General features: G+C 40.5%; 1 protein-coding gene across 2 annotated transcripts in view; it reads left to right on the top strand.

The window, feature by feature from the left end:
• Positions 1-24,417, top strand: part of MTHFD1L (methylenetetrahydrofolate dehydrogenase (NADP+ dependent) 1 like) — a 158,315-nt gene that overhangs the window by 106,739 nt on the left and 27,159 nt on the right. For both annotated transcript variants that reach the window (XM_075748402.1, XM_075748403.1), the window contains exon 26: positions 1,026-1,178. In XM_075748402.1, the coding sequence (XP_075604517.1) occupies positions 1,026-1,178 (153 nt within the window). The remainder of the gene's footprint in view (positions 1-1,025; positions 1,179-24,417) is intronic.

Below are 24,417 nucleotides of genomic sequence, written 5' to 3'. Positions count from 1 at the left end.
AACTATGGACAATGTGTCATGGACTAATTCCTGAGTATACTTGAGCAGCCTGGTCAGACAGGCAGAAGTATAGCCATCTTCTCTGTAATGCAAATCTCTTGAGAATTAATTTGATTTTCTAGATGGAAAAGAAGCTTACTTAGTGTACTTGAAGCAAAATAATCCATGTCTTTATCTTTTCCTTCTGTGATTCTCTAATTCATTTTTTATCCTAAATGTTAGTAGTATTAGGAAATATTTTCACAATGTCATTAAAGGATTGTCGTCAGCGCTGGGCTGCAGAGGCAATTCCCTGCGGTGCCGCCTCTCCTCTTGGCCTTGTGAATTGCATCCCTGTTTGTCAAGGAATTGAACAGAAGAGTTGAAGGTGCTTGACTCAAGGTTAATCAATAACCTGGGACACAAATAGTGTGGGGGGAGCTGCTGAGGGCCTTTGCCTGATTTTCTCCCACTTTTTGAGTAACTACTGCACTGTCATTAATGAAGCACCTCATGCAGTTTTTGTTTTGTTTAAAAACAAAACAAAGCATCATGAGCCATTTGTGTTTACCCCCAAGAAGACGTTAGTACCTTTAGAGTGTTTTGGACTATGAATCCTGGTTTCAGGTAGGTATCTAAGTAGATGATTAGAGCCCATAGGGAAGTGCTGTACTGGAGTTTTATTGAGTTGGTGTAGGTTTCTTGTTGAGCATGGTGCCCGTTTTGCACTCTTTCTGAAAATACAGACTCTACCCATGGTATGGGCAATTTTTGCACCTAACTGTAGACTGAGAACCCGCTCTAGAAGCTGGATATCACTACAGCCAAGTCCCGGGAGGTACAGGCCTGAGCTGAGACAGACTAGCATGTGAAATACAGTATTCTGTCCATTTCTGAAATACTAGCTGTTAAGAAACTGACGTTAACTATTGCTATATGAATTTTAGGATTTGTAGAAGATAACTGATAACAAAGTGAAAATCTATTTTGTCTTTACAATAATCTTAAAAACATTTCTCTTTTATTTTCTTTCCCTGTTCTGTTAGGGATTTGGAAATCTTCCCATTTGTATGGCAAAAACTCACCTGTCCCTCTCCCATCAGCCTGAGAGGAAGGGCGTTCCCACTGGTTTCATTTTGCCGATTAGTGATGTGCGAGCCAGTATTGGAGCTGGATTCATCTACCCTTTAGTAGGAACGGTGAGTGCAGAGTATTCAACTCAATCACTCCCCTTCCTTTGACCCAGCTTGACAGGGAAGTGCATTTCCTGTTTGCCTCTAAAAATAGTGTGTAGAACCAGGTAAGTTCTTGGTTTTTATAATAGTTTTATCCTCATACTTTTTGTAGCCTTGTGTTGCTAGGGAAAGCCAATTAAGAGAATGTAATATAGTATAAGAGCTTTGACTACAGGGTCTGAGAGAATGACTCTTGCCATTGGTTCTGTTCCTGATGTTTTTCAGTTAGTCTGGGATACTTAGGCACCATAATGCTGCAGAAAAATGAATTTATGTGTCCACTGCCTTTCCTTATTCCAATTGCAGCCTGTAAATAACTGTAGTTACATGATTATATTCTAAATGCTAAATCTTCCATCTGTCATTACAAAACATTCTGTAATGTATTTAGATGAAAGGAATTGTATTAGGGAAAAGTGAATGATTAAAATGATTGCTTTTCAGCTGATGAGCCCGATCTATTCCCAGATTCTTGTGAACATCTCTGCTGGTTCTGTAAAACTAAATTATGGTGGGAAGGGATAGATTTCTAACTGCATAAGTAGCACATTCTTTCTCCTTTTTAGAGATTTAAACAATGAGGTGCTAAAAAGAGCAGTTGTCATCCTTTCTTCCTACCTGTCCTTAAAAGTACAGACCGGGATTAGGAAGCTCCTGATATTTTCTTCCCTGACATGCCTTATCAAAGTAGCTGAGAAGCTAGTTAGCTCATGCCCTTTGCCAACCACACATACCTTATTCCAAACAGTAGTTGAACTGCATCTGACATCTCATAGCATGAATTATTATTACTTATATGTAGCTGATTCATGGGATGGTGCTAGAGAAGGGACGCAAAAGCCATTGCATTTCCGGAAAGAGTACTCTCCCAATGTTATCTCATCTTCCCAGAGCACAGTCTAATTTCCTTGTGTAGCAGTACACTAAGGAAAGGTTGAAAGTTTCTAATCCATTGTTTTGAATTCCCTCTGAAACAATCAAGTGTTTGAAACAAGGAAGGAAGTACTTTCTGACCAGGAGGGTTCCTGGAGTTCAGGATACTGTGTCACTGTGGCTCACTGGACTTGGGGATATGCTTTCCGTCTGCACGGCCACATTACGCGCATCCACCAGAAGTGGAGCACAGCTGTGTATTTAAATTGTGTAAGACCAAATTCCAATTACTGGTGACAGAATAAAATTTGTCAGAAGTTCTGGTATCTCCTTCATGGCCTGGATTCAAGTTTGCACTGGAAGTTGTGTGTCATAAAGTTGTGAGAAGGAGTTAATGTGAAGAATGGGCAGCAACCACTTCAAATCCATGAGGGAGATATTCTGTAAGATGTCAGAGTGAAATGTTCTTGGGTTGAGTTTTCTGAATGAGTCACATTCTGCACACTTCAACACAAACTAGCTGCAGTTCAGCCTCATAAATCCATAGGCACTGTCTGTAGGACCAGTATAGACCAAATAAGTTCAAGGTTTGTCTCTCGTTGTTGTTTTCTGCCTAGAACCAAAAAACACAGTTCTTATGAAGGACATTTTCTATATGGGATTCCTTACCAGGGGAGAATGTAAAAAAAAACCATGTCCAAGTTAGTTACCCTGACTTTAGAGAGAGATAGTATAGGCATGGAACTTTTCCCATATCAGGAACTGGGTAGGCAGTATACTCTTAGTGTTATGTATTCCAAGAGAGTTTGTAGGGCAAGGTACTATATAAACATAAGATCCCCAAGAGCTAAAAATCTTAGATAGACATCGATCATTAGTTGTTTGGAAAATATTGCTAATGCTCAGGAATGTGGGACAGAACACTCCTTGGAACTATCACAATTGCTACAAATCAAAATGAATGAATGAATATGAATGTACTCCTAACATCCTTGCCATGCAATTCTTTCTCTAGAATTAAATTTATGGCAAGAGGTCCAACTTGCTGCCTTTCAGAACTGAGAGTTGTGATCATTGGGAAACAAACTCTCATAACTCTCATAATAGAGTTGTACCACTACTTTTGAGATCGCTTTCTATTTTGCCACTTTCAGATTTTTGTGTGCATTGCTGTCAGCAATTAAGTCTTAAGGCTAGTGCTACTTTTTAAGTTGTGCAAGAAGGAATATTTTTGATGTCAGGTTCCAAAACTGAGAGTCTTCCTTTGACAGTTCTCTTACTAATAAAGCTATCTGAGAATGTCTACAAGAACAAAGCGAGTATAAAAGGGCATGTCCTGAAGGCTTAAAGTGGCTAGAAGTCAGATGCTACGAGTGGAGGGATTACAGAAATCCTGGTGACAGCATATGGTGAAAGCATCCAGTCATGATAGTGGATTAGATTTCTTTATATAGGAAAAAAAAGAAGGAGCAGTATATATATTTTTTTTCCTTTGATTATTTGCTGACTAATTGTATTAATGGAGGAGGATCCTTAATATCTAACCTGGTTAGAGCCTTCTTACCGCTAAGACCTTTCTGATGGCAGAATAAATGCTATTGGACAACACATTCATTAAAGTAGTAGTGACCATTCTAATGCTAATTAAATGTCAAACTCCATTCTCAAAGCACATTTTTTACTGGACAAGCTCCTCTCACTCTAACCTGGCAGACCTTATCAGTGGTAAAGCAGGTTGTTAGAATTCTGCTCCAATTTAATCGAGACGAGCATTACAAATGAAAGAGATAAGTACTACTGAAAGATAGTAAACTATCTGCAATAACTAGTATTTGTAGTTTAACCTTGTCATTAGCACATGTAAATTAATGAGATTTGTATTTACCCCAGCATTGATAGGCAGTCATTATTTATTTTAAGCAGAATATTTAGTGCGTTGTCTTCATATTCTCTAAGCAATATTTGTTTTGTGTTATGATTGGCTCTGGTTCCCTTACAGCATGGAAGTCTTTCCAGGAAAAATGAGCTGAGCCTTGTCGGAGGAAATCAGCAGTGAAACAAGAGGTGCATTTAATTAACACTGGCACAGCTCTTATCCAAGTTCTCTGCAACCATGACCCAGAGGGCTACATCACTCTCACAGGTGGACTGTTGACATCATTGTTTGGCTCAACAGAGTGATGGCAGGAAGGCTGCTGGACTATATGTAGGAAACCAGTGAGGTCATTCACCAGCAATGCTTGGGTGGAGAATTATTAGATTTTTGTAGTATGTGTGTTTCTCTCCACCCCCACCCAAAAAAACATTGCAGTTTGGTGCTTTCTCACATTCAGCCACGTTTCCGTTCTCTTTCATGTGAAGTGCAAGAATGCAGCCTGGTCATAGAAGTAAAACCTGCTGTCTTTTGCCTTTATGAAGTGACGCCACCAAATCACTGGTGCAAGTAATATAGCTGTGTTTGAATCACAGTGACATTTTTAAGTATGTACTACCCTTTTCCAGCCGTGCACTTTTGTTTCAATGGGTTAAAATTATAGGCAAGGTCCCTTTGAAAATATATGGAGCCTTTGGAGCCATGCCAGCTTCCAAATTGTCACAATGAACTGACATCCTTCAGATATCGGCATATCTGAAGAAAGGGCGGTCTGTGACAGAAATATTATTTTTCTCCCCATAGAGAAAGCAGTGCAAGTCTCTGGAACTAGTTCTGAAACTATATCCTCTGGGAAGGGACTCTTGGTGCAACCCAGTGTGGTTTGAAATCGGTCTGTGGAAGCGATAAAGCCCTAATTCATTTGTAGGTGAGAGCCAGTACTGTCCTGCCAAAATATTACCTAAATATTGTAAGGGGGAAAAGACCCTGAAAGTAAATATTTTTATGAATACTTTTAGAAGGAAAATACTATTCCCTGTGGAATGAATTTCTTCTTTCATAGTGGTTAAGAGCTTAACAAGTTTTGAGGGTGTCTTTTGAACATAAGCTGGAGTCAAGGCCCACCTGAGGTGAAATCCCAGTGGTTAATGACGCCCAAGATGTCTCCAACCTGTCATTTTGTCACTTGTCTTAGGCTCTCTTATGGGACAGATGAATAATTATTGGTGGATTGCCCAACTCGTCCTGATGATCTGTGTAACACAGGGTGATTTTTCAAAAATGCGAATGATGGTGAGATTTATATTCGCCTTGTAAAGCATTTAGCTTACAATGCAATTTTATGTCATTTACAAAGGAGTAGTTCTCTGCTAGGTGTTCTGACCTTTCTTGGTCCAATAAATGTCCCTGGTGATGTGGCATTTGGCACCTGTCTTTGGTGTTGCATGGTCGCTGTGTTGTAGCAGTGCTCTGAAGTCCCTAAACAGCTAGTTGTAAAAATACTAGGTGCTCATAGACTGCATTAAGTGTGGAAAAAGTAACAGAAAAGGAAAGCTATGAAGTTAAACTCACGTGGGAAATGTAGGTTAGCAGTTGTGTAGTTCTGAACTGAAAAATGCTAACAGGAAAAGAAAAGCCCACGCTCTCCTCTGTTAGATGATGTGCCTTTGCATTTACTACAGTAGGTGTAATCCCTCTTGGGGAGGAGGGAGAGGATTTTTCTGAATTACACAAGGCACATCATTCCTGAACAGTGACCAGCTGTGCACATGCAAAAATGCTGAATGATGTTACACTTGGGGGAAAGCTAATGAATTATTTGAGTAGGGTTGATGGGGCAGGGGGTGAGCGCAAAGGTAAGATCAATGGCTGGAAGTGAAGGTGAGGACAGTCAACTTTGGTTTGGTGTGTTTAAAAGCAGGAGATGCACAGGCAGTAGAAACAGGGGCAGGTATCCTGGGGACACTGCCTGGTTGTATAGGGATGGGGTCAGAAATGCCGAGGCGCAGCCGGAGCTGAACTTGACAAGGGATGCGAAGAATAATAAGGGCTTCTATAGGTGTGTCAGCCAGAAAAGGAAGGTCAAAGACAGTGTGCCCCCCTCTGCCTCCCACAGAATGAACACGACTGGCAAACTGGTAACAACAGATGAGGAGAAGGCTGAGGTACTCAACTTTTTTAGCCTCAAAAAAAGGTCACTGGCAACTTCCCACACCATTCAAGTGGATGAACTGAAGACAGGGACTGGAGTAGCAAAGTCCCTCCCACTGTAAGAGAAGATCAGGTTCATGACCACCTGAGGATGCAGATCACTGAGGGAATTGGCTGATGTAGTTTCCAAGCCACTCTCCGTGATATTTGAAAAGTCATGGCAGTCAAGTGACTGCCTGGTGACTGGAAAAAGGGAAACATTGCACCCATTTTGAAAAATAGTAGAAAGGAGGACCCTGAGAACTACCAACCTGTCAGCCTCACCTCTGTGCCTGGGAACATCATGGAACAGATCCTCCTAGAAGCTATGCTAAGGACAGGGAGGTGATTCAAGACAGCCAGCATGGCTTCACCAAGGGCAAGTCTTGCCTGACGAACTTAGTGGCCTTCTATGATGGAGTGACTACATCGGTGGACAAGGGAAGAGCTACAGATGCCATCTATCTGGACTTCTGTAGGGACTTTGACATGGTCCCCCACAATATCCTTCTCTCTAAATTGGAAAGATATGTATTTGATGGATGGACTGTTCAGTGGATGAGGAATTGGTTGGATGGTCACATCCAGAGGGTAGTGGTGAAGGGCACAATGTGCAGATGGAGATCAGTGACAAGTGGGGCCCATATTGGGACCAGTACTGTTTAATATCTTCATCAACAACATAGTGGGATCAAGTGCACCCTGAGCAAGTTTGGAGGTGACACCAAGCCAAGTGGTGTGGTTGACATGCCTGAGGGACGGGATGCCATCCAGAAGGGTGTGGACAAGCTTGAGAAGTGGGCCCATGTGAACCTCATGAGGTTCAACAAGGCCAAATGCAAGGTCCTGCACATGGGTTGGTATCAGTACAGCCTGAGGGATGAAGGGATTGAGAGCAGCCCTGCAGAAGAGGACTTAGACATACTGGTGGATGAAAAGCTGGACATGAGCCAACGGTGTGTGCTCATAGACCAGAAAGCCAACCATATCCTAGGCTGCATCAAAAGAAGCTTGACCCGCAGGTCGAGGGAGGTGATTCTGCCTGTCTACTCTGCTCTGATGAGACCCCACCTGGAGTACTGCGTCCAGCTGTGGAGTGCTCAGTACAGGAAAGACATGGAGCTGTCGGAGCAGGTCCAGAGGAGGTCCACAAAAATGATCAGAGGGATGGAACACCTCTCCTAAGAGGAGAGACTGAGAGAGTTGGGGTTGTTTAGCCTGGAGAAAAGAAGGCTCCAGGGAGACCATACTGTCTTTCAATACTTAAAGGGGGCTTATATGAAAGATGAGGACAGACTTTTTAGTAGGGCCTGTAGCGATAGGACAAGGGGTAATTGTTTTAAATGAAAAGAGGGTAGATTCAGACTAGCTATAAGGAAGAAATTTTTTACAATGAGAGTAGTGAAACACTGGAACATGTTGCTCAGAGAGCTGGTAGATGCCCCATCCTGAAAACATTCAAAGTCAGGTTGGACAGGGCTCTGAGCAACTTGATCTAGTTGAAGATGTCCCTGCTCATTGCAAGCAGATTGAACTAGATGACCTTTAAAGGTCCCTTCCAACCCAAACTATTCTATGATTCTGTGAAAAGCTGGAGGCTGAGACATGATTAATGCAATAACAGCAAATCCACATGTGTTCCTTGGTGGATTGCATGATGTGGTTGTGGCAGTATTGGGTTAGCCAGAATGGGTCTCTGTAGATGTGGCAAAAACAGGCCCAAGTAAATAATTTAGCTGAAGGGATGAGGAAAAAGTTGCAGATCATAATGAAAAGGAGTATGTGACAGCCTTCGGAAATGTCCCAGGTTTGTGGACTAAGAGGCAGTTAAGAGTCAAGGATGATTATGGCCATTTGTGGTGAGAGGATGGGAATAGAAGATTGAGGAGAGGATTGGAAACATGGTGTTGGCTAGAAAGGAGAAGTTAAATTGAGAGTTATACCAGTGGGAGGAGATACCTGTGAAATGATTTCAAGACACATCCAAGATGTACATGGAGAACTGGAAGAGGGCACTGAAGTAAAAGCCACAAGGATAAAACAGATTTGAAGATGTTCCAAAAGCGTTATTTGAAACAACGATATGATCTAAGATCTGGCCAGGAGGAAGTCATGGGAGCAATTAATGGATGTAGTTACAGGAGAGCAGAACATGTCTTGCTGATGACTAAGGATTTTTTAAATTGGGGAGAAAAAGAGTAGAGTTTAGCTGGCTTGAAAAAATTGTTATCGTCTCTGTAACTTTTGAAAGTACATAGAAGAGAACGTATTTAAATGATAGTTCAGAAATTTCCATACGCTCTGAGCTTTTGGTGTTTACTTCAACTATTTTAAACTGATGTGGATAAGTCAGTGCTTGTTGGAAATACGGAGTAAATATACTTTGCTTCAGATCATTGCACCTCCCTGTCATAGCTATGACACAGACATATGGTCAAATACCCTCTTACACCCTCAAAAAAACACCAACCAGACAGCCTCTTTTCCTCTTCTGCCATTTAGAAATATCTTGATAGATAATAGAGGCAAGGCACTTAGATTCTGTGTAGTTCATGCTGTCTCTCTTGACTGCTCTATTTGTTTGCTGGTAAGCATTATTTAACCTACATTATAGTATAGTACAATATATTGCCTTTTCTAAATGAAAGACCAGGTACCATTCCTGGCTGTATCAGCAAAATTAATTTGCAGCTTATTATAGCTACCTTCAACCTAGCCTCATGTTCCTCAAGGGCCAGCACTTAATAGTTAGAACTAAAGGAATGGTGTTGCTTTGTTTTCTGTTGAGAAGAAAAAAAGAAATTGTGTAGGCATGTGTGTTATTTCAGCAAACTGAATAGCTGGAGGAGGACTTGTTGTTTTTGGGCAGGATGAAACCATTATAAAACATATCACAGAAGAAAATAGACCCTGTGGTTTGGTAAGCTGTTTAATGTTTAGTTAGCTGAGATTTTTCTCAATACAACCTCCGTTACAAGCAATTTCAGTATGACCATTTTAAAATTAGTTCTGATATTCAGCATCCATATTATATATTTTCCCATTTTACCGTATTTTAAGCCTTTAAGTCAGAGAAGCTTTTTTTATGCAAATGTTTAAATTTTGCTCTAAACACTTGAAAATGAACTTTTTAATCACAAAAATGAAGCTAGGGTATTTCTTGTATCAATCAGGTTTCCTTGGTTGTCTTTTCCAAAGATATTTTTATTAAATACATCCATAGAAATGTAACATTATAGTCAAGCTCTTAGGCTTAAATAATAAACGTGTGCCACTGATAACTTAAAATAGTTTATATGAATAGGTCCCTTAAAACAGATACTTATTTACAAGCACAAAAAGTGACTTTCATGTTTCACTTCAGTCAGTGAGCGATACCCTGAAAATGCATTTTGCTAGCCTCCCATCCCTCGTAGTGGGAATTTTACCTAGCCTCCTTTGCTTTGCATGTGAAGGGGCAGAGGACATGGTCAGCCATGCTGTCTCCGTGGAAGGTATGGTGGGTCAGAGCTGCTGCAGAGGAATTTCTGAAACCGGTATGCCTAGATCACAAGTGCTTTAGCACATGTTTTCAGTTAAGATTAGCTGACTTGACACATCAGCTCAGGCAGTATGGATTCATTGATCAAGGATAGTGCTGGGCTAGTGTGGACAAGTTTAAGTGATGCTGGAACAAAGATAACTCATTATGCTCTGAAACAGTTTTCTTCAGTATGGTTGTTAATGTCTTGCCCTCATCAGACCTGTGAAGCTGTATGTAATGAACTCAGTACAGCTGTCTTAGGCTTGCAGATGCCATTAGTGTAGGCAAATAAAACGAGAATCACCTGTAGCGTGCATGCGGCCAAACGGGGCACCTCCGTGAAAGCATAGTCTGCTTAAGGCCTTCAGAGAGTCTGGGAGTCATTAAGATCCTCGCTGTCTGTTCTAGTAAGACCTAACCATGAGCATGGTTATGCTTTCTATCTGTTTCATTCCCTTGTCTCTCATTGACAGTGCGTGATCCCAGGCGAGAATGAATATAACTGCATCAGTTAAGAAAGGAAAAAAATCAAGAGACTGATACTGCGTGTGGAGATAAGGGCTCTTTGAATGATATGCATTAGCTTATTTGCATGGGGCTTGCTATTAAGAAAGACATGCCAGTTGAAAGTGGGAAGTGCAATTTGGACAGAAGCCAGCAGCAATTTTGGACCGCTGCCCTTAGGTTTTATGCATGACTTCAGATATGAAATAGGGACTTTGCAGTGGAAACGTAGGCACGTGCGAGTTTGAGCAGTTAGTGAGTGCCTTGCCCGGCATTATCCAGGGCAAAGAGGGAAGTGGGTGGCTGAATCGTGTAGCTCACGGCAGCTTCTCCATGGTGCAGCAGTGCTGCCTGCCCACCCCGGTCCTCGCCTACAGCTCTGAATGTGCCGATTAGTGTGCCTGTTGTGTACTTGTGCCAGCTCAGAGCAAGTAAGCGGGTTTGATTAAGATCTCATTCAATTAATCAGCCTCTCATGTGTGGACTTTGATCAAATGTGAAGAGCTCAAAAGTCAGTCTATGTGCAGACCTGAGCATTAGAGAGAGCAGGCAGGTATTTGCTTCTCCCGTTCATGGTATTTCGGATGATGTGCTGCATGAAGAGGCTGATGCTGCCAAGAGCCAGGTGTCACCAAGTCTGATGGCTTTGGGGCAGGGTGGGCATCACTGCTGCCTGTCTTGGTTCAGCTTGGTGGCAGCAGCTATGTTCTGTCACTTCCAGCATCCTGCTATTCCTCTACACGTAGGGTGAAATTAAATGTTTCACGCTCCCTATTTTTGTTTGTTCAGCCCAATAAGCTTCTTCAGTTGAAGAAATCGTGGTTCCTGAAAAGATGCCTCATGGTTCAGACTGGAAATTTAGAGATTTAGCAATTTACAAGCAATGGTCAGCTTGTAAAATTCCTGTCTACGTGTGATTTTTTTGAGAGGCTATCTTAGGCTCACTTAAAGAAAAAAACATTGGCCCTTGAACAGGCTTTCAGATACATTTTTCAAATGCTAATTTGCAGATTTTAGAAATATTGATCCCTTGGTAAGCAGCAAAAAACTTTACAGTTTGAGTCAAATAACTGAAATTCTTCCAGACTGTCCAGTAGTACAAACTATCCAGCAGATGTAGATAGCTGTATATTTGAGTTTGGCAACTTACTGTTATTGCAACTCTCCAAGTGATTTAAGGCTAATAGCAGGAACCTAGCTGGAGGCTGCAAGTCTGTGACTGAACAGTTTTATTGAGTTCCGGATAAATAAGGTGAAAGATGTTTTGAACTTAATAATGTCCCCAGCAACTTGCTTGCTTTCATTAAATTGTGAAATATAGGATGAATAGTGTGCTAATTAACATTAAAGAGGAATGAATATTTGTGCCTACTGGTCAAGGGATTATCCTTGTTAAAACAGGAAATGGACTCTGATTTCCTGTTTTAAAGTATTTTCTTCATAAACTTTACTTGAAAACATGATGTTAAAAATAGGTTATACTTTTACATAGTAAAATATGCATCTACTATTAGTTTAAAAAATAGCTTATATATGGAAGGAAGAGCACTTTCCAAATTGTTTTATACTGAAATAAATAAATCCTACACATACTTCATAAAATAGCATTTATCAAGAAATTAGACACTGAGCTTCTCTAGTGACAGAGGCTTTATAGAAATTATAATACTTAACATTTACATAATATCACTTTGTATTAGTAGTTTGCAGGACAAGCAATCCAGAATCCAGAGATGCAAACAGTAAGGCCCCTGACAAATCAGGGGCAGGATTTCGTGAGATGTTCCCCATGTGTCCTTATTTAAGAAAAAAGAGGGTACAAATGTTGGTATACTGAATTTTGCTGTTGGTAAGTGGTAACGGTTTTATTCTGAAAAGCCCAAACTTTCTTCACTTCTGAAACTGTGAAGTGTCATGAATGGGGCATTACCTTTTGACCATACCTGAGGAGAGGGTTGCATAAAACCTCCTGGATAGCCTATAGATCAAGAGATGTCTCGTAGGGGAAGTCCGTTTAAAAAAGTATTCTCAGCACTACAGTACTACAACTGGGACTCACAGGCTTGTACAGATGCAGCATTTTTGGTACTTGGAGAGACTATGCGATGCTGATCTGTGACTGCCATCTGTTCTTCCTGCTCACTGGTGAACATCACTTGTCAAAAGATGATTTTGTTCTATTTTTTTCTTAATAGAAGGTAATAAAGAATAAGGCCTGTACCTTTGTATACTTGAGGAAATTCTATTTTGCAGCAGAAATAATGTTGCAGTAGATGACAGCATTTCCTGTGTCTGGGACTAGAACCCTGTTGTGAACACCTTGTCTGCTGGTCCAGAGCAGTGACTTTCTCCTCACATTTTTTGGGATCAGAGTATATTCAGTTTTACATCAAGATTAAGCTTCTCTAGTTCGATGCCTATTCCACACAGCTGTGCGAAAATTCTGTTCAATGCTTCCTTCTCTTTTACATTATAAAAGCCAAGAACATTATGTCTTGCCCTGGAACTAGACACCTAAGAACAGAGCTTTCCATAGGCCTGTGAAGAAGAAATATGATCAGATCTGAGCTAACAGTTGGGCAGGTAAGGCAAGAAATAACTTTATTTCTCCTCACCATTTTGATACTGCAATTACATACAAAAATGTATCGGTATGAGGGATCTTACCAACACTAGTAAAACTTCCTGAGTGCTATGATACAGCAGCCACATTAAAGCATATTTTTGTCATGGAGGAAAATGATGTCAATGTTATTTAGCTCCCAGAACTCAACAGCAGCTGCAGCCACCTCAGCATGGAAAGGCTAAGGTTGACGTGGAGCCCAAGCCACGGTCTGCCTGTTTCTCCTGTTTGGAAGGTATATGTTAGTTAGATGTTTCCAGACTGAAGTATGATGGGCTGTGTGAAGATGGGCTTGGCTGTGGTTGCTCTCCAAAAGCCGGTATCTGATGCAGTGCCGAAATCCTGGGTTTGCCACGTGCAGGGCTGTGTGTAAGACCCGTCCTTTCATTTGGGTGCTCCCGGGGCTGAACTGCCGCGTGCTGGGTAGGGGTGCAGTCTGGGACAGCCGCAAGAAACCCGAGTGAGATGCGGCATAAGATGTGTGGGTGTTAGCTTTTTTAGCAAAGTTTGGCTTGTTTGACGCGTTTTAAACTCCTAGCTCTGTGACTGTCGAGTGGATGATAATGTCCTGCTAGCTGCATCAATGCTTGATACTTTACAGGTTAGTGCCTGGCAGCTGGACGTTCACCTTTTGCTTGAAGTCATATAAAAATGCCTAATATAGATGGAACATCCTCTTTAACCAGTTTCACATTTTTTAATAATGTTTTTTTTAATAACATGTTAAAGTTTGGAGCTAGTTGTAGGCTAAACAGTTTCTCTCCAGGGTCTTGGAATTTTCTGAAGATAAAATCCTATAACTGCATGATGTTTTAGGCTGGAGTGCCTGACCACAGCATCTTTCTTTAATAACCATGTTTCTTTAGGCAACATAAGGAGCTGGGGTTTGAGCTTAATAAGAAAAGGTAGTGACATGAAGAACTTCAGAATAAGCCATTCAATCATATATAAGAATGTTAGAACTGGAGAGAAAATATTTGTAAAATGTTAAAGATCTACAGGTGCTGTCCTACTTAAAGCTTAGCAATGCTCTGAAGACTTTGAGTCTAAACTTAACCTCAGAGTATATGCTTTCAGAAAAATTAGTGAGAATTAGGTAATCAGGTCATGGTTTCCTTTTCTGCACAGCTGCCCTAAATTCATGAGGGGCTATTCTTTATATCACTTTTACGGGCTTTTACTTGACTTTTTTTAATTGGAGACCATGTGTCTGCATCAGGAATTTAAAAAAGATGTCTGGGTCCAAAGCAACTGGTTCTTTGTTTCTACAAATATACAAAATAGCATGAAGATACTCTGTTTTAATCATCAGTTAGGAACCAACACATCAATTTATTAAATGTATGCAGGCTTGTGATAGTCACAGAAATATCCCTTTCTCTCCTTTGCTATCTTCAGAAAATCTTTTTCTGATTCTCCTTAAATTTTGGTTTTATAATCAAAGGTAGTCTACGAAGGAGCATTGAGTATGTGTGATGAGACAGCTGCATTGATGCACGTGGAGGATCTGTATCCAGCAGTAACCAACCTAGCAGGCTAACACCTGCAATACGGAATGTTAGGTGTGTTTTGAGATAGCCTTCTGGTTTCAGTGTTGCAATCAAATAAGCATACTGTGAATGAAAGCAGCAGAGGAATGTGGATAATGTGTTTGCCTTTTAGTAAATCATCAGTAAACTCGAACACTGAGATGATCTGGTTCTGTTACTCGCTCACTTAATAAAACCAATCAGCAGCCTGAGGTCAGAACAACTGTGACAGTTTGTTACCTATAGAAACCTGTTGCACTGTGGCTAGTCTTTTTTAAGCCTCTCTTAGATAAGTGAAAATAAATTTCCTGACCTCATTTTACACTTGATTTATCTTTTCCACAAAACCGTGTGAAATGCAATACCACTTAAAGTTCATGCTTGACTCCTTATTTTCAGTCTGCTGTCAGAAGCAAGGGGGCTGCTGGGGAAGAGTCTTCAGGGACATCACCGAGGCTGTTGTACTAACTGTAACCTGAAAGGTGCTTCGCAGAAGTATGGTGTGGAATCTCAGTGGTGTTAATTTATCAGAATTTTTGAGAAATGCTGATAACATGGTGTAAGAAAATCTTATTTTATTCTTTTTCTTTTAGGCAATACTATACTATACGTATCACAATGTGGCAGATGCACCCCCAAAAGTGCCAAAAAGAAGTAGTAACATCACATAGGTGGTATGACTCAGTTGTTTTTCCCCAGTTGCATTTGCGATGCTTGCTTCTTGCTGCACAGAAGTCACTGCATTTGCGCTACTGTCAAAAACCACCAGTGCTCCGAAATGGAGAGTTTGCCAAGAAAGCTGTACAACAAAAGCTGTGACTTTTACCTCTCTTTGATCCATGAAATAAGCCAAAATACAAGGATCTGTGGTTATTACGTTGGAAAAAAACCGCTGGTGGAGTTGGGTATCTTACCTGCAGTGCTGTTCATATTACGGGATTATGAAAGCCGCGTTTCCCTGGTCACAGAGGAGTTAGTTCCCTTGCGAGCATCTCCAGGCTTCGTTCAGGCAGTGGTGGTTCAGAAGGCTGTCCTGCAGATTTTTCTCGCCATGCTTTTGGTCCATATCCAATTTCTAGTTTCCAGGAGCGTTATTACTCTGCAGGATGTGTGCCTCTTTGAAAGCAGCGCTTTCATAGTGCTTCTGCTCTCCTGTCTTTTTAATATTTTGTAACTGCCCACGCAAATCCAACCCTACCACGGAGTATTCAGGCTCTTGCATGCACTATATCAGTGTCCAGAGGAAATGTATGTGCTATACGGTTCAGTTCCTGCTCAGCTTTGCCACTGAGCAGCACTTTGAGTGGTGTCTCTTTCTTGTTGAAAGCGTTTTAAGAATTTCTGTGTATTTATGTTGAAAAGGCAGTTTTCCACCCATCAGTTTGTACATGTTTGACGCAATTCATAATTTTATTACTGGAGGTGGAGTGCAATGAACGGAGCAGTCATCATTTGATGTAAGCAGAATGTCCTTGTAAGTACAGAGAAATGTAAATTGTGAGAATGAATTTGTTGATAGAAGGATGCATTTAGTTTGATCATCAGGTGTTTGTGGAAAATTTCAGTATAACTGAACAAGAGAGATTTCTGTTGACTGTTGAGAGTATTAAGAATCATCATTCTCTTGTTTATCCCCATTTTGTTTGGATTATGGACTGCATTGAGAACACACCCATTTATTTATCCATTGCATTAAACTATGCATTGTTTGTCTTAGTTATGTTCAATTTTATTACACTTTATTGCAACAAATTGATATAATTCCGTAGATGACCATCAACCCGTCATGATAGCAAACGCCTAACCTTTTCTCTCCTTTTTTTTTCCTCCTTTTTTTTTTCCCCCCCTCCTTTTTCCCCCCTCCTTTTTTCTCCTTGGAGCTGTTTTGGCAGCTGGAGGCAGTTTTTATTTTGATACGTTTGACATAAAGGATGGAATGTGTCCAGTTTGGGAAGCAGAAAAGCTGGTGGAGGAAAAAAAAAAAAAAATCCATCATTGTATTACAGAAATCAAGAGTATGCTTTCTGGTCCATCAAGTAGAAACAGTTTTTGGTTTCAGCTCAGGATATACATGAGAATAAATTGCAATTTAAAGGCTTTTTTTTATTTAAAGGGAGAGAATTTAGCTATGTTGTTGGCACCATAAAACTTAACATTTTATGGAAACAAAATGGAAAACCAGATTATGGTATATATTAAAAATAGAATGTGTAACTTACAACTTTGGGGATCTAGCCAAGAGGAAGTTGTATATTAAAAAAACCGATAACCACATATATGCTCTTATGGGGAATCAGTCCTGGACTGAAAGGCATATGCATCCAAACGTGGGTTTTTTTCTGTGTGGTCAAAATTTCAAAAGGAGTATGCCAATGAGTTGTGCTGAGTTCATTCAAAGCATGTCGGTGTTTCCACGTGCCTGCCACGCCTGTGCAGAAGTGCAGGAGTATGGAGTACGCGTACCCCCGAAGCGTGTGTGTAGTTACCTCCTTTCTTGTGCCTGTGCAGAGACTTGCTGGCCCCATTGCTGTGTCACTCAAACCCACGTTTTACGTCCTGACTATGAAGTGTTACATCCTTTTGCACTAGGGTCACTGTGTTTTGTTCTTGCCAAAAAGGACAGAGGGTGGGGAGGGGTGTCGATTAGAGGGCTTCTGGCTTCTTCCGAGGGGAGAGTGAGCCAGGGAATGTACTGAATGAAAGGTGTGTTCTTAATGCTACTTGCTTGAGCAGTAAGCAGCTCTGACATCCTAAATCCGATCTCAAAGAAAACCGAAGTCTTCCTGATGATCTTCAGCTCTCTGCCCTAGCTCTCCTTCCCATCTTGTGTTACTGTTTATGGGCTGGTGTTGCTGACTCTGTATTAACTTCAGGCGTAATCTCTAGAAACCATGGCAGTCTACAGTATCAGGCTCCTGCCAAATGGTATTCCTGGAAAACCTAATGTAGTCCTTGCTGCAGAATGAACTTCCACTTGTTAATTTTAATTTTTTTTTAATGAAATGCACTTTTTCTTCCAGTAAACTTTATTCTGTAATTTTGTGAAAAACAAGAAGAAAGTGAAAAGGCATTTTGTGTGGACCCTCAAGGAATTTATTACGGGTAAATTCAGAAAAAAATTTATAAATTAGGGTAAACTTGGGGAAGAAGTTGACAAGCACATAAAATTCATTCACCGTAGCTGTAGAATGAATTTCTTCGAACCTTCACCTAAAACCATTATAACTGAAGTGTGAGGATCTCTCTTGTATGGGCCAATGCTGTGAGTGACCTGTTGGTTGTGTTGCATTAGCCTGTCATTTTGTATGAGGTAAAATTACCCGGAGGATCATATTAAATTCAAATTGGAATGCTCATTTGTAAAGTGAGGAGAAACCACCAGGCACTCAGAGAAAGGCAGTCTAAGTCTGTTCTCATTTGGTGTTGCGTTTAGGTCTGCTTTTCTAAACAGATGACTTGCACTAGTGCAAGTCACGGGGAAGCCTTGCCAGGTACTTCGTATTAGCTTTGTTCTGTGTATTAAGTAAGTCTGATACAACTTATTGCAGTGAGAATTTCAGAAGATAAATCTACTGAGGAAGGATTAAAAGCAGGTCATATAGGAGGGTAGTTTTCTTACAAATGATGAACATGATTGCAGGAGCTGTTATAATCCAACAGAAAACCAACAAAACTCAAAGGGTTGTTGTAGTTTTATGGGAAAACAAGTCAAGATCTAATTGACTTTTTTGGTGTTTAAAGCTAAAATGGGGATGAATGTTCTCATTTAACAGAAAAACATCTTGGACCCATCCTTTTCTGTTTCATGTATCTCATGATGTATTTGAGCCCAACTGTAGAAGAAACTGTAGGAGCACAAGATTTATAGAGGAAATCAGCTGCTGAAATTGTTTTTAAAATCTGTAGAAATAATGGGGAAAAAAAATTTCCCAAGAAGGAAAAAAAAGGAAATCGGGTGTAAATATTTCTGCATTTTCACTACCTCTGAACAGTGGGGGGTTTATTGCACAATTTTAACAGATCTGTATAATTTGCATGGAATTAAAGATTAATTACATTTTAAATTATCTAGCTTTGGGTGCAATGGCATCCTGATTCCTAATTCCATGGAGAATGGGTTTTAAGATGCATATAATAAATTCTGAATAAGTAGCTCCGTATTGCTATTTTAAACATGTATTTCTCCCTGTACTATTTTCCTTCATTTCAGAGAAAACATAGGGTTTATATATTTAGGAAATAATGTTGCAACAGTGTAGCCAATCTTAATGCAAAATCAAGAAGGAAAACAAAAATCATTTTCAGTCGCTCTGGCTGTCATCGCCACCTACTCCCAAGCACCAAGGCACGCCTGTCCAGGTTGCCTCCAGCGTCCAGGCATCAAGCCAGGTGTGCTGGGGTGATCTGGTCAGGCCTCCTTGCAGTGACAGATCTTATCACCTCTTTCATTAGTTGGCACCATGTGTTGGGTTTGGATGTGCTGGTTTATACCGTTTGGTAGCAGACAGCAAATGGTGTTTTGCCTCTTCATCCTGTTGACATCAGAGAGTCACTGAGATTTGCAGCTTCTGGTTATTTCTCTTGCTGTGAAGGAGCTCTTATTTACTTAGCCATTTTGGGTATCATTTCATAGATGGCATATTATTTTGTGTCCTGTCTTCAAAGCCATGTTCTTCTCAATGTCTTTTTTTTCTTCCAGCTGCTCAACTTTAAATGTTTTGATGCTTCTGTTTAATGATTTTGCTGTACTTCCCCCAAAATGAATAATGGTTTTCCAAGCAATGTCTTACTTCTCTCCTGAAATAAATTTTTGTATTCATTTGAATGGAACATACACACTTAAGTATTTTTTCAGTCTTTCTGATGCATTCCCTTTAGATTAAGATTCTCCTCTGAATAATGCCTTTAGCTGATAGCCAGAAACTGTGGATATTTACTGCAGTTTGCAGACTCAATTACCTAATTGTAAAAGTGCTTGTTGATTTCTTACTGTGCCTATTTATGCCTTGAGGGATTCGTGAAATATAAATAATGTATGTTGCAAATAACCTTACAGTAAGGAGACTGGGTTGGGGAGGTTTGCATATTTTGAATAGTTTTTTTAACTTATATCACAAGTTACTTCACGTACCCTTAGATAAAGTGTGTGAAAAGTGTATTGTGGAAGCTGTTCATTAATTGATATAAAATCTGCTGTCAGTGCACAGACAAACAAGATGACGGGCAGTAGATGTTTACTGCGCTACGGACGTCCTTAGCAACTCCCAAATGTACTGTTCAAAATCAATTTGCAGTGCCATTCTTCCCATTTGATAGGATGTCATATGATATATTTGCGGTAACATGCCATGTCTTACACAGTGCTTTTCATTGCTAACTTTCTGAATTGTCAGGGAGGAGGTGCAAGTGAGTTACAATCCCTGGACTCAGATGAGAAGGAAATTGTCCATCACAAGCAACAGGATTGGGAAATTACCTGAGTTTCCTGGAAATCAGGCTGGTACTGCTAGCAGTAGTATATGCTGCTTGGGGCATGGCTTGAATGGTAATACAACCTGAGTCTTGAAATCCTTTGAGACGTTGAAGCTTGTTGCATTTATTCAAAAACATTTCCTTAAGCATAGTGCCAGATTAGCGCATCCCTGCCATTTAGCGTCCCGCATGTTAACTGGCAGATGCTGTAAATGTGAAGATATTAGAAAGCTAGTGACCTGAATATGTATACATATATAATCTTATCGCATCAGAGAAAGGTTTGCCGGTCTCTAGTTAGCTTACACAGAGCTAACACGAAGCTCCTTCAGTCCTACAGGACCAGCTGCTTGGCCAGGGATGAGAAATGCTCCCTCCGGGGCGGTGCTGCAGGGTGAATACCTGCACCTCTGCCTAGGGGCAGCCCATCCCCTTCAGGCTGCGGTCTTCTCCTGCCAGAGAGGAGACGGGCCTGGAGCCCCTGGGCGGAGTGGAGAGTTAAGTACGGGGTAGGAAGGAGAGCAACGCATGGAATGCAGAGTTGTGTTACTTTTTGCACTGAAGATCTGTTCTTTAATACTCGTTTCCAACCTGCTTATGTTAATACACATGGGTCAACTCTCCCCACTTCCTGCTGCTCACATGGTCTTACATTTTGAATGTAAGGAATGCTGTAAGGTTGGTTTGTTTGACTTATTTTGAATAAAATAATAAAAAATTCTGATAACTAGAATCAAGCAACCCCATAACAGTTAAAATAAACCAAAACAACCCACCTTAAATTGTTTGTAATTTGAAGTTTAGCTACTTTTCTGCAACTCCTTGGAGGGATCTGCCAATCTTTTAACAAAATTTAAAGCAAAATCTCTGTATTTCCCAACAGAAATTTTAATAGCATCTGAGGTATTTGTTTTGCTTTTGTCTTGAGTACTGATCCCATGATACATCCTCCAGGCCAAGCAGCTGCAAAGCCTGTCTTTGAAATAGTTTATGAAACACCGCTGCAGCAGAGATGGTGCATTAGGGCATAATAATGCTTACTATTTTAGTTGGAATATCACTTCTGACTCCTTGCCAATTATTTAGTGAAAACTAGCTCTTTATCAGATTTTCGCTTCACCTTTTGGATATTGTTCTTTATGGATGAGCACAAGGCAGAGGTAGCTGCTGATTCAGCAATGGAGGTAATGTCTTTGAATATTGTTCATATCCCCTGAGGAAAAAGAAAGGCTTTTGTTATTTTTCATCTGTTTTGGAAGTGTTTGGAGTGGCACCTTTCCCGCCTTAGCTACAGAGTATTTGGGGCAAGTAAAGTAGTTTCACTTCTCTTGGTAAATCTTCCCAGCATTTACTTTTGAATCAAAAAGCTGCCAGTAACGTGCTTAGAGGGCTTGGTCCTGTACTGACGACTCAGTGGAGAACAGAGCCTGTGCGAAGAGTTATGGATACAGTTGCGTTGCTGTTTGAGTATCAAAATGAGAGACGTGCTAAATGTCTCCAGCTGCCTTAACAACAAAGAGAGAGAAGTATAAAGTCTGTAGAAACACAGGTAAACTGCAGTGTGCGTGTGTGCATAGCATCAGTTAAAGAAAATATTGCACCCGTTTGTTTTCAGGACTAATTAAATGAGCCTTAAAGCTTCTGACAAAAGGTGAGACATTCCTTTTCAATTCCAAATAGGAATTCTGTTTGGAAGCTTGATTAGAATTTCAGGAAATGGCAGGTGCCAGCGAAGCTTGCTGTTTTAATAACCTGCCCATATTTCATTTTATTTTGTCAGTTTTCTCGCTGCCAAAGCACCTATCACCTCATGCTGCCAATCCATTTCAGTGCTGGAAACATTTGGAAAGCTTTGCTTTATAGCAAAAACTTGCCCTTCCTTCTAAAATCCCTGTCTCATGTTTGCTGTCTTCATGGTTATCCATTTGGCATTCATGCTTGTTCAGTTTCAGTTCAGTAACAGGAGGCTTTTGAGAGCTGTAAAATGATGAGCCTTTTCTTTCGGAGAGAAAGCCTTCTGAAGCGAGTTAACATAGAAAGAAAAAGCAAACATTTTGTTGGATATGTCAGTGACTGAGAAGACCAGCCAGTGTTTCCTGATTTCAGCATCACTTGGGTAATTTGATTGGATAGCACAGTAGTTGTTTGTCCTGGAGCTGTGTTGCTGTAGTGTGTGCTCTTTCTTAACGGAAAGATGAGAAAAGCAGAGGAAAAATCCAGAGTTTTGCAATAGTAAGCATGTTGAGTTTGCCAGCTGAATTGTCATGTTGGCTTGTCATACGGACCAAGTCACATATATGTAATAGGTTGTAAATCAGAAAATCTGCTTCTTAAACTGCAGTTTGAGAACTTGGTTCAGGTGGCAAGAGTCATAGTGCCACCGGTGTCTCATCAGGTTTCTTTTATGAATTACGAGGGATGAACAGGCATCCAGCAAATGCTGCTTCCATTCACCTACAACACAACCCACCGGACGTCTGTTACTGATACATATGCAGAAATCTAAGATGATTGTGCTGTCAGTAAGCAAACGCATAGCCGGGTGGTGGTGGTGACGCAGATGCAGCTAGCAGTTGCAGTGCAAGCTCTTGAGGGATTCTGAACGTGTATGTGGCTTATTACTCCATGCTGCAATCTGCATGGCTACTGTTGGAGCTGTTGTGTTAAAGCTCACTCATGTGTGCCTGCCATGCTCGTGGTAGGCTTTGGGCATGAGTTATATTCTCATTTTTGCCATTTAGGTCTGTCTTGTACTATTTTAAGTACGACTTTGGAATTAGCAATTGTGCCTAATCAAAGCCTTTGGCAAATATGACATTGATTTAAATTTTTACCTATTTTTTTCCTAATATCGAATGTGTTATGCTGAAAGCAACATGTTTTCCTCTGTGCTCTGTGTAAGCTGCCTTTTATATGTCAACTTTGCTTTCATACAAGCCTTGCTTTTTTGGTAGAGTTTTGTGTTTAGTCTGTCTTTGGTGCTATATTTAAGATTCATGTTTGTAATTTGCTGGCATTAACTTGTAAGTTCAAGCTGGTGAATGAAAGTATTTGCTCCTGTTCCATTTCAGACCATGTAGGAGGATTTATTTAAAGTGCACCTTGCAGCCCCACCCATTTCATCCTCGGCAATAAACCAGGATCTGAGCTAGATTATTGATACCAAAGTGAAGGACCATGCTTGTCTTCCATAAAGTTTTCTTTCTTAATAAATTAATATAACATTTACTCTTTCTACCTTACTCTGGAGATTACAACATTGAAGATAAATGTAACTTACAACAGCGAGCACAAGAGTACTATCTGTCTTTCTACACAATAACTGTTTGTTATCCTTCCAAAAAATATGTGGTGACTAGCCAGACAGCAAGCAAATGCAGTTTCATACACCTGTATGCCAGATGTTTTACAGCTGTGCACATACTGCTGCTGCTGAACCTATAGTGAGGGCCACGGGACAATTGATTGAGGAAAAGTATGGATTTTTCTTTGGGCTGGGCTGAAATGACAGTGAAGGAGACAGAACCGAAGGAATTGCATAGTGCAATCAAGAAGCAAGAGTTTTGGCATCTTGTTTGGGGATATCGCTGAGATTCAGAGTTAGGAAGATTTCCTCTGGCTTCTTCACAGCTAAAATATTTTCCATGGAACCTCAATGTCTAATGAAGTAAAAGCAGGAATTGCTGAAGTTTGATTTGGTAGCATATAGGTGAACTGATTGTAGTAATGAGCTGCAAAGAGTGAGGTCTTACAAAGCTAGGTAGGAAACAGGGACTAAAAAAGTCCTATTATTTTTAAGCGCAGCTGGGTATCTGAATGTCACAAAGCTTTGAAAATCTTCTCATTATTGAACTTTATTTTTTTCCCTGAAATGGACTTTTTTTATTTCTTAGTTCTTAAAACTATGGACAGTTTGACAAAGGAAATGGTCCTATCATCAAAATCCCAGTCCATTTTCTTTCCTTATGACTCTTACAATCATTCTCCTTTACAAAATATTTTGCAGCATTGATTTGAAGCTTGCAATATTTTGTAAGGAAGTGGGTTGTTTTTGCTGTCACGTAATCTTTCATTTATTCAGCAATAATAACACACTGCTTTGTATGTCAAAATGGAAGTTCCAGGAACTGATATGCCGCGCATATTTGTGGCCAAATATCAGTGTAGTTGCAGCTGGATTCTGTGTCATGTCTTTAAAGAGAGGAAGGGGGATATCACGCTGCTCTGGGAAGGGGCCAGGGTATTAGACATGAAAGTGGGCAGGCATATGTGCCTTTATGGGGAGAACAGGGGGAGGAGTGTGGTCCTGGAGGTCTGCATAGAGATGGATGTGTTTTGGTTGCTTCAGAAGCCAACTCAGATTTTGGATTAGCAACTGTAGTCTAGTCACTGACCCAAAGCTTTTAAGGCTGTTGAAAATCTGGTTTTAAGGTGATGGTTTCAGGAATTTGTTTAACTAGTGACCTCCCAATCTGGAAATGAAACAAGTGTTTCTTACTTGGCTTTCCAGCCCATGGAGTGGGGCTGCAAGCGTATTAGGTGGAAAAGAGAATTATAGCCACCACTATGATCTAACTTGATTTTGAAATGCAGAATTGAAGAAAAATTATATCAAA

Source organism: Balearica regulorum, chromosome 3 (assembly GCF_011004875.1).
Source record: "Balearica regulorum gibbericeps isolate bBalReg1 chromosome 3, bBalReg1.pri, whole genome shotgun sequence".
Taxonomy (NCBI): Eukaryota; Metazoa; Chordata; class Aves; order Gruiformes; family Gruidae; genus Balearica; species Balearica regulorum.
The sequence above is the reverse complement of the archived record's forward strand: the minus strand, read 5'-3'. Positions and strand labels throughout refer to the sequence as shown.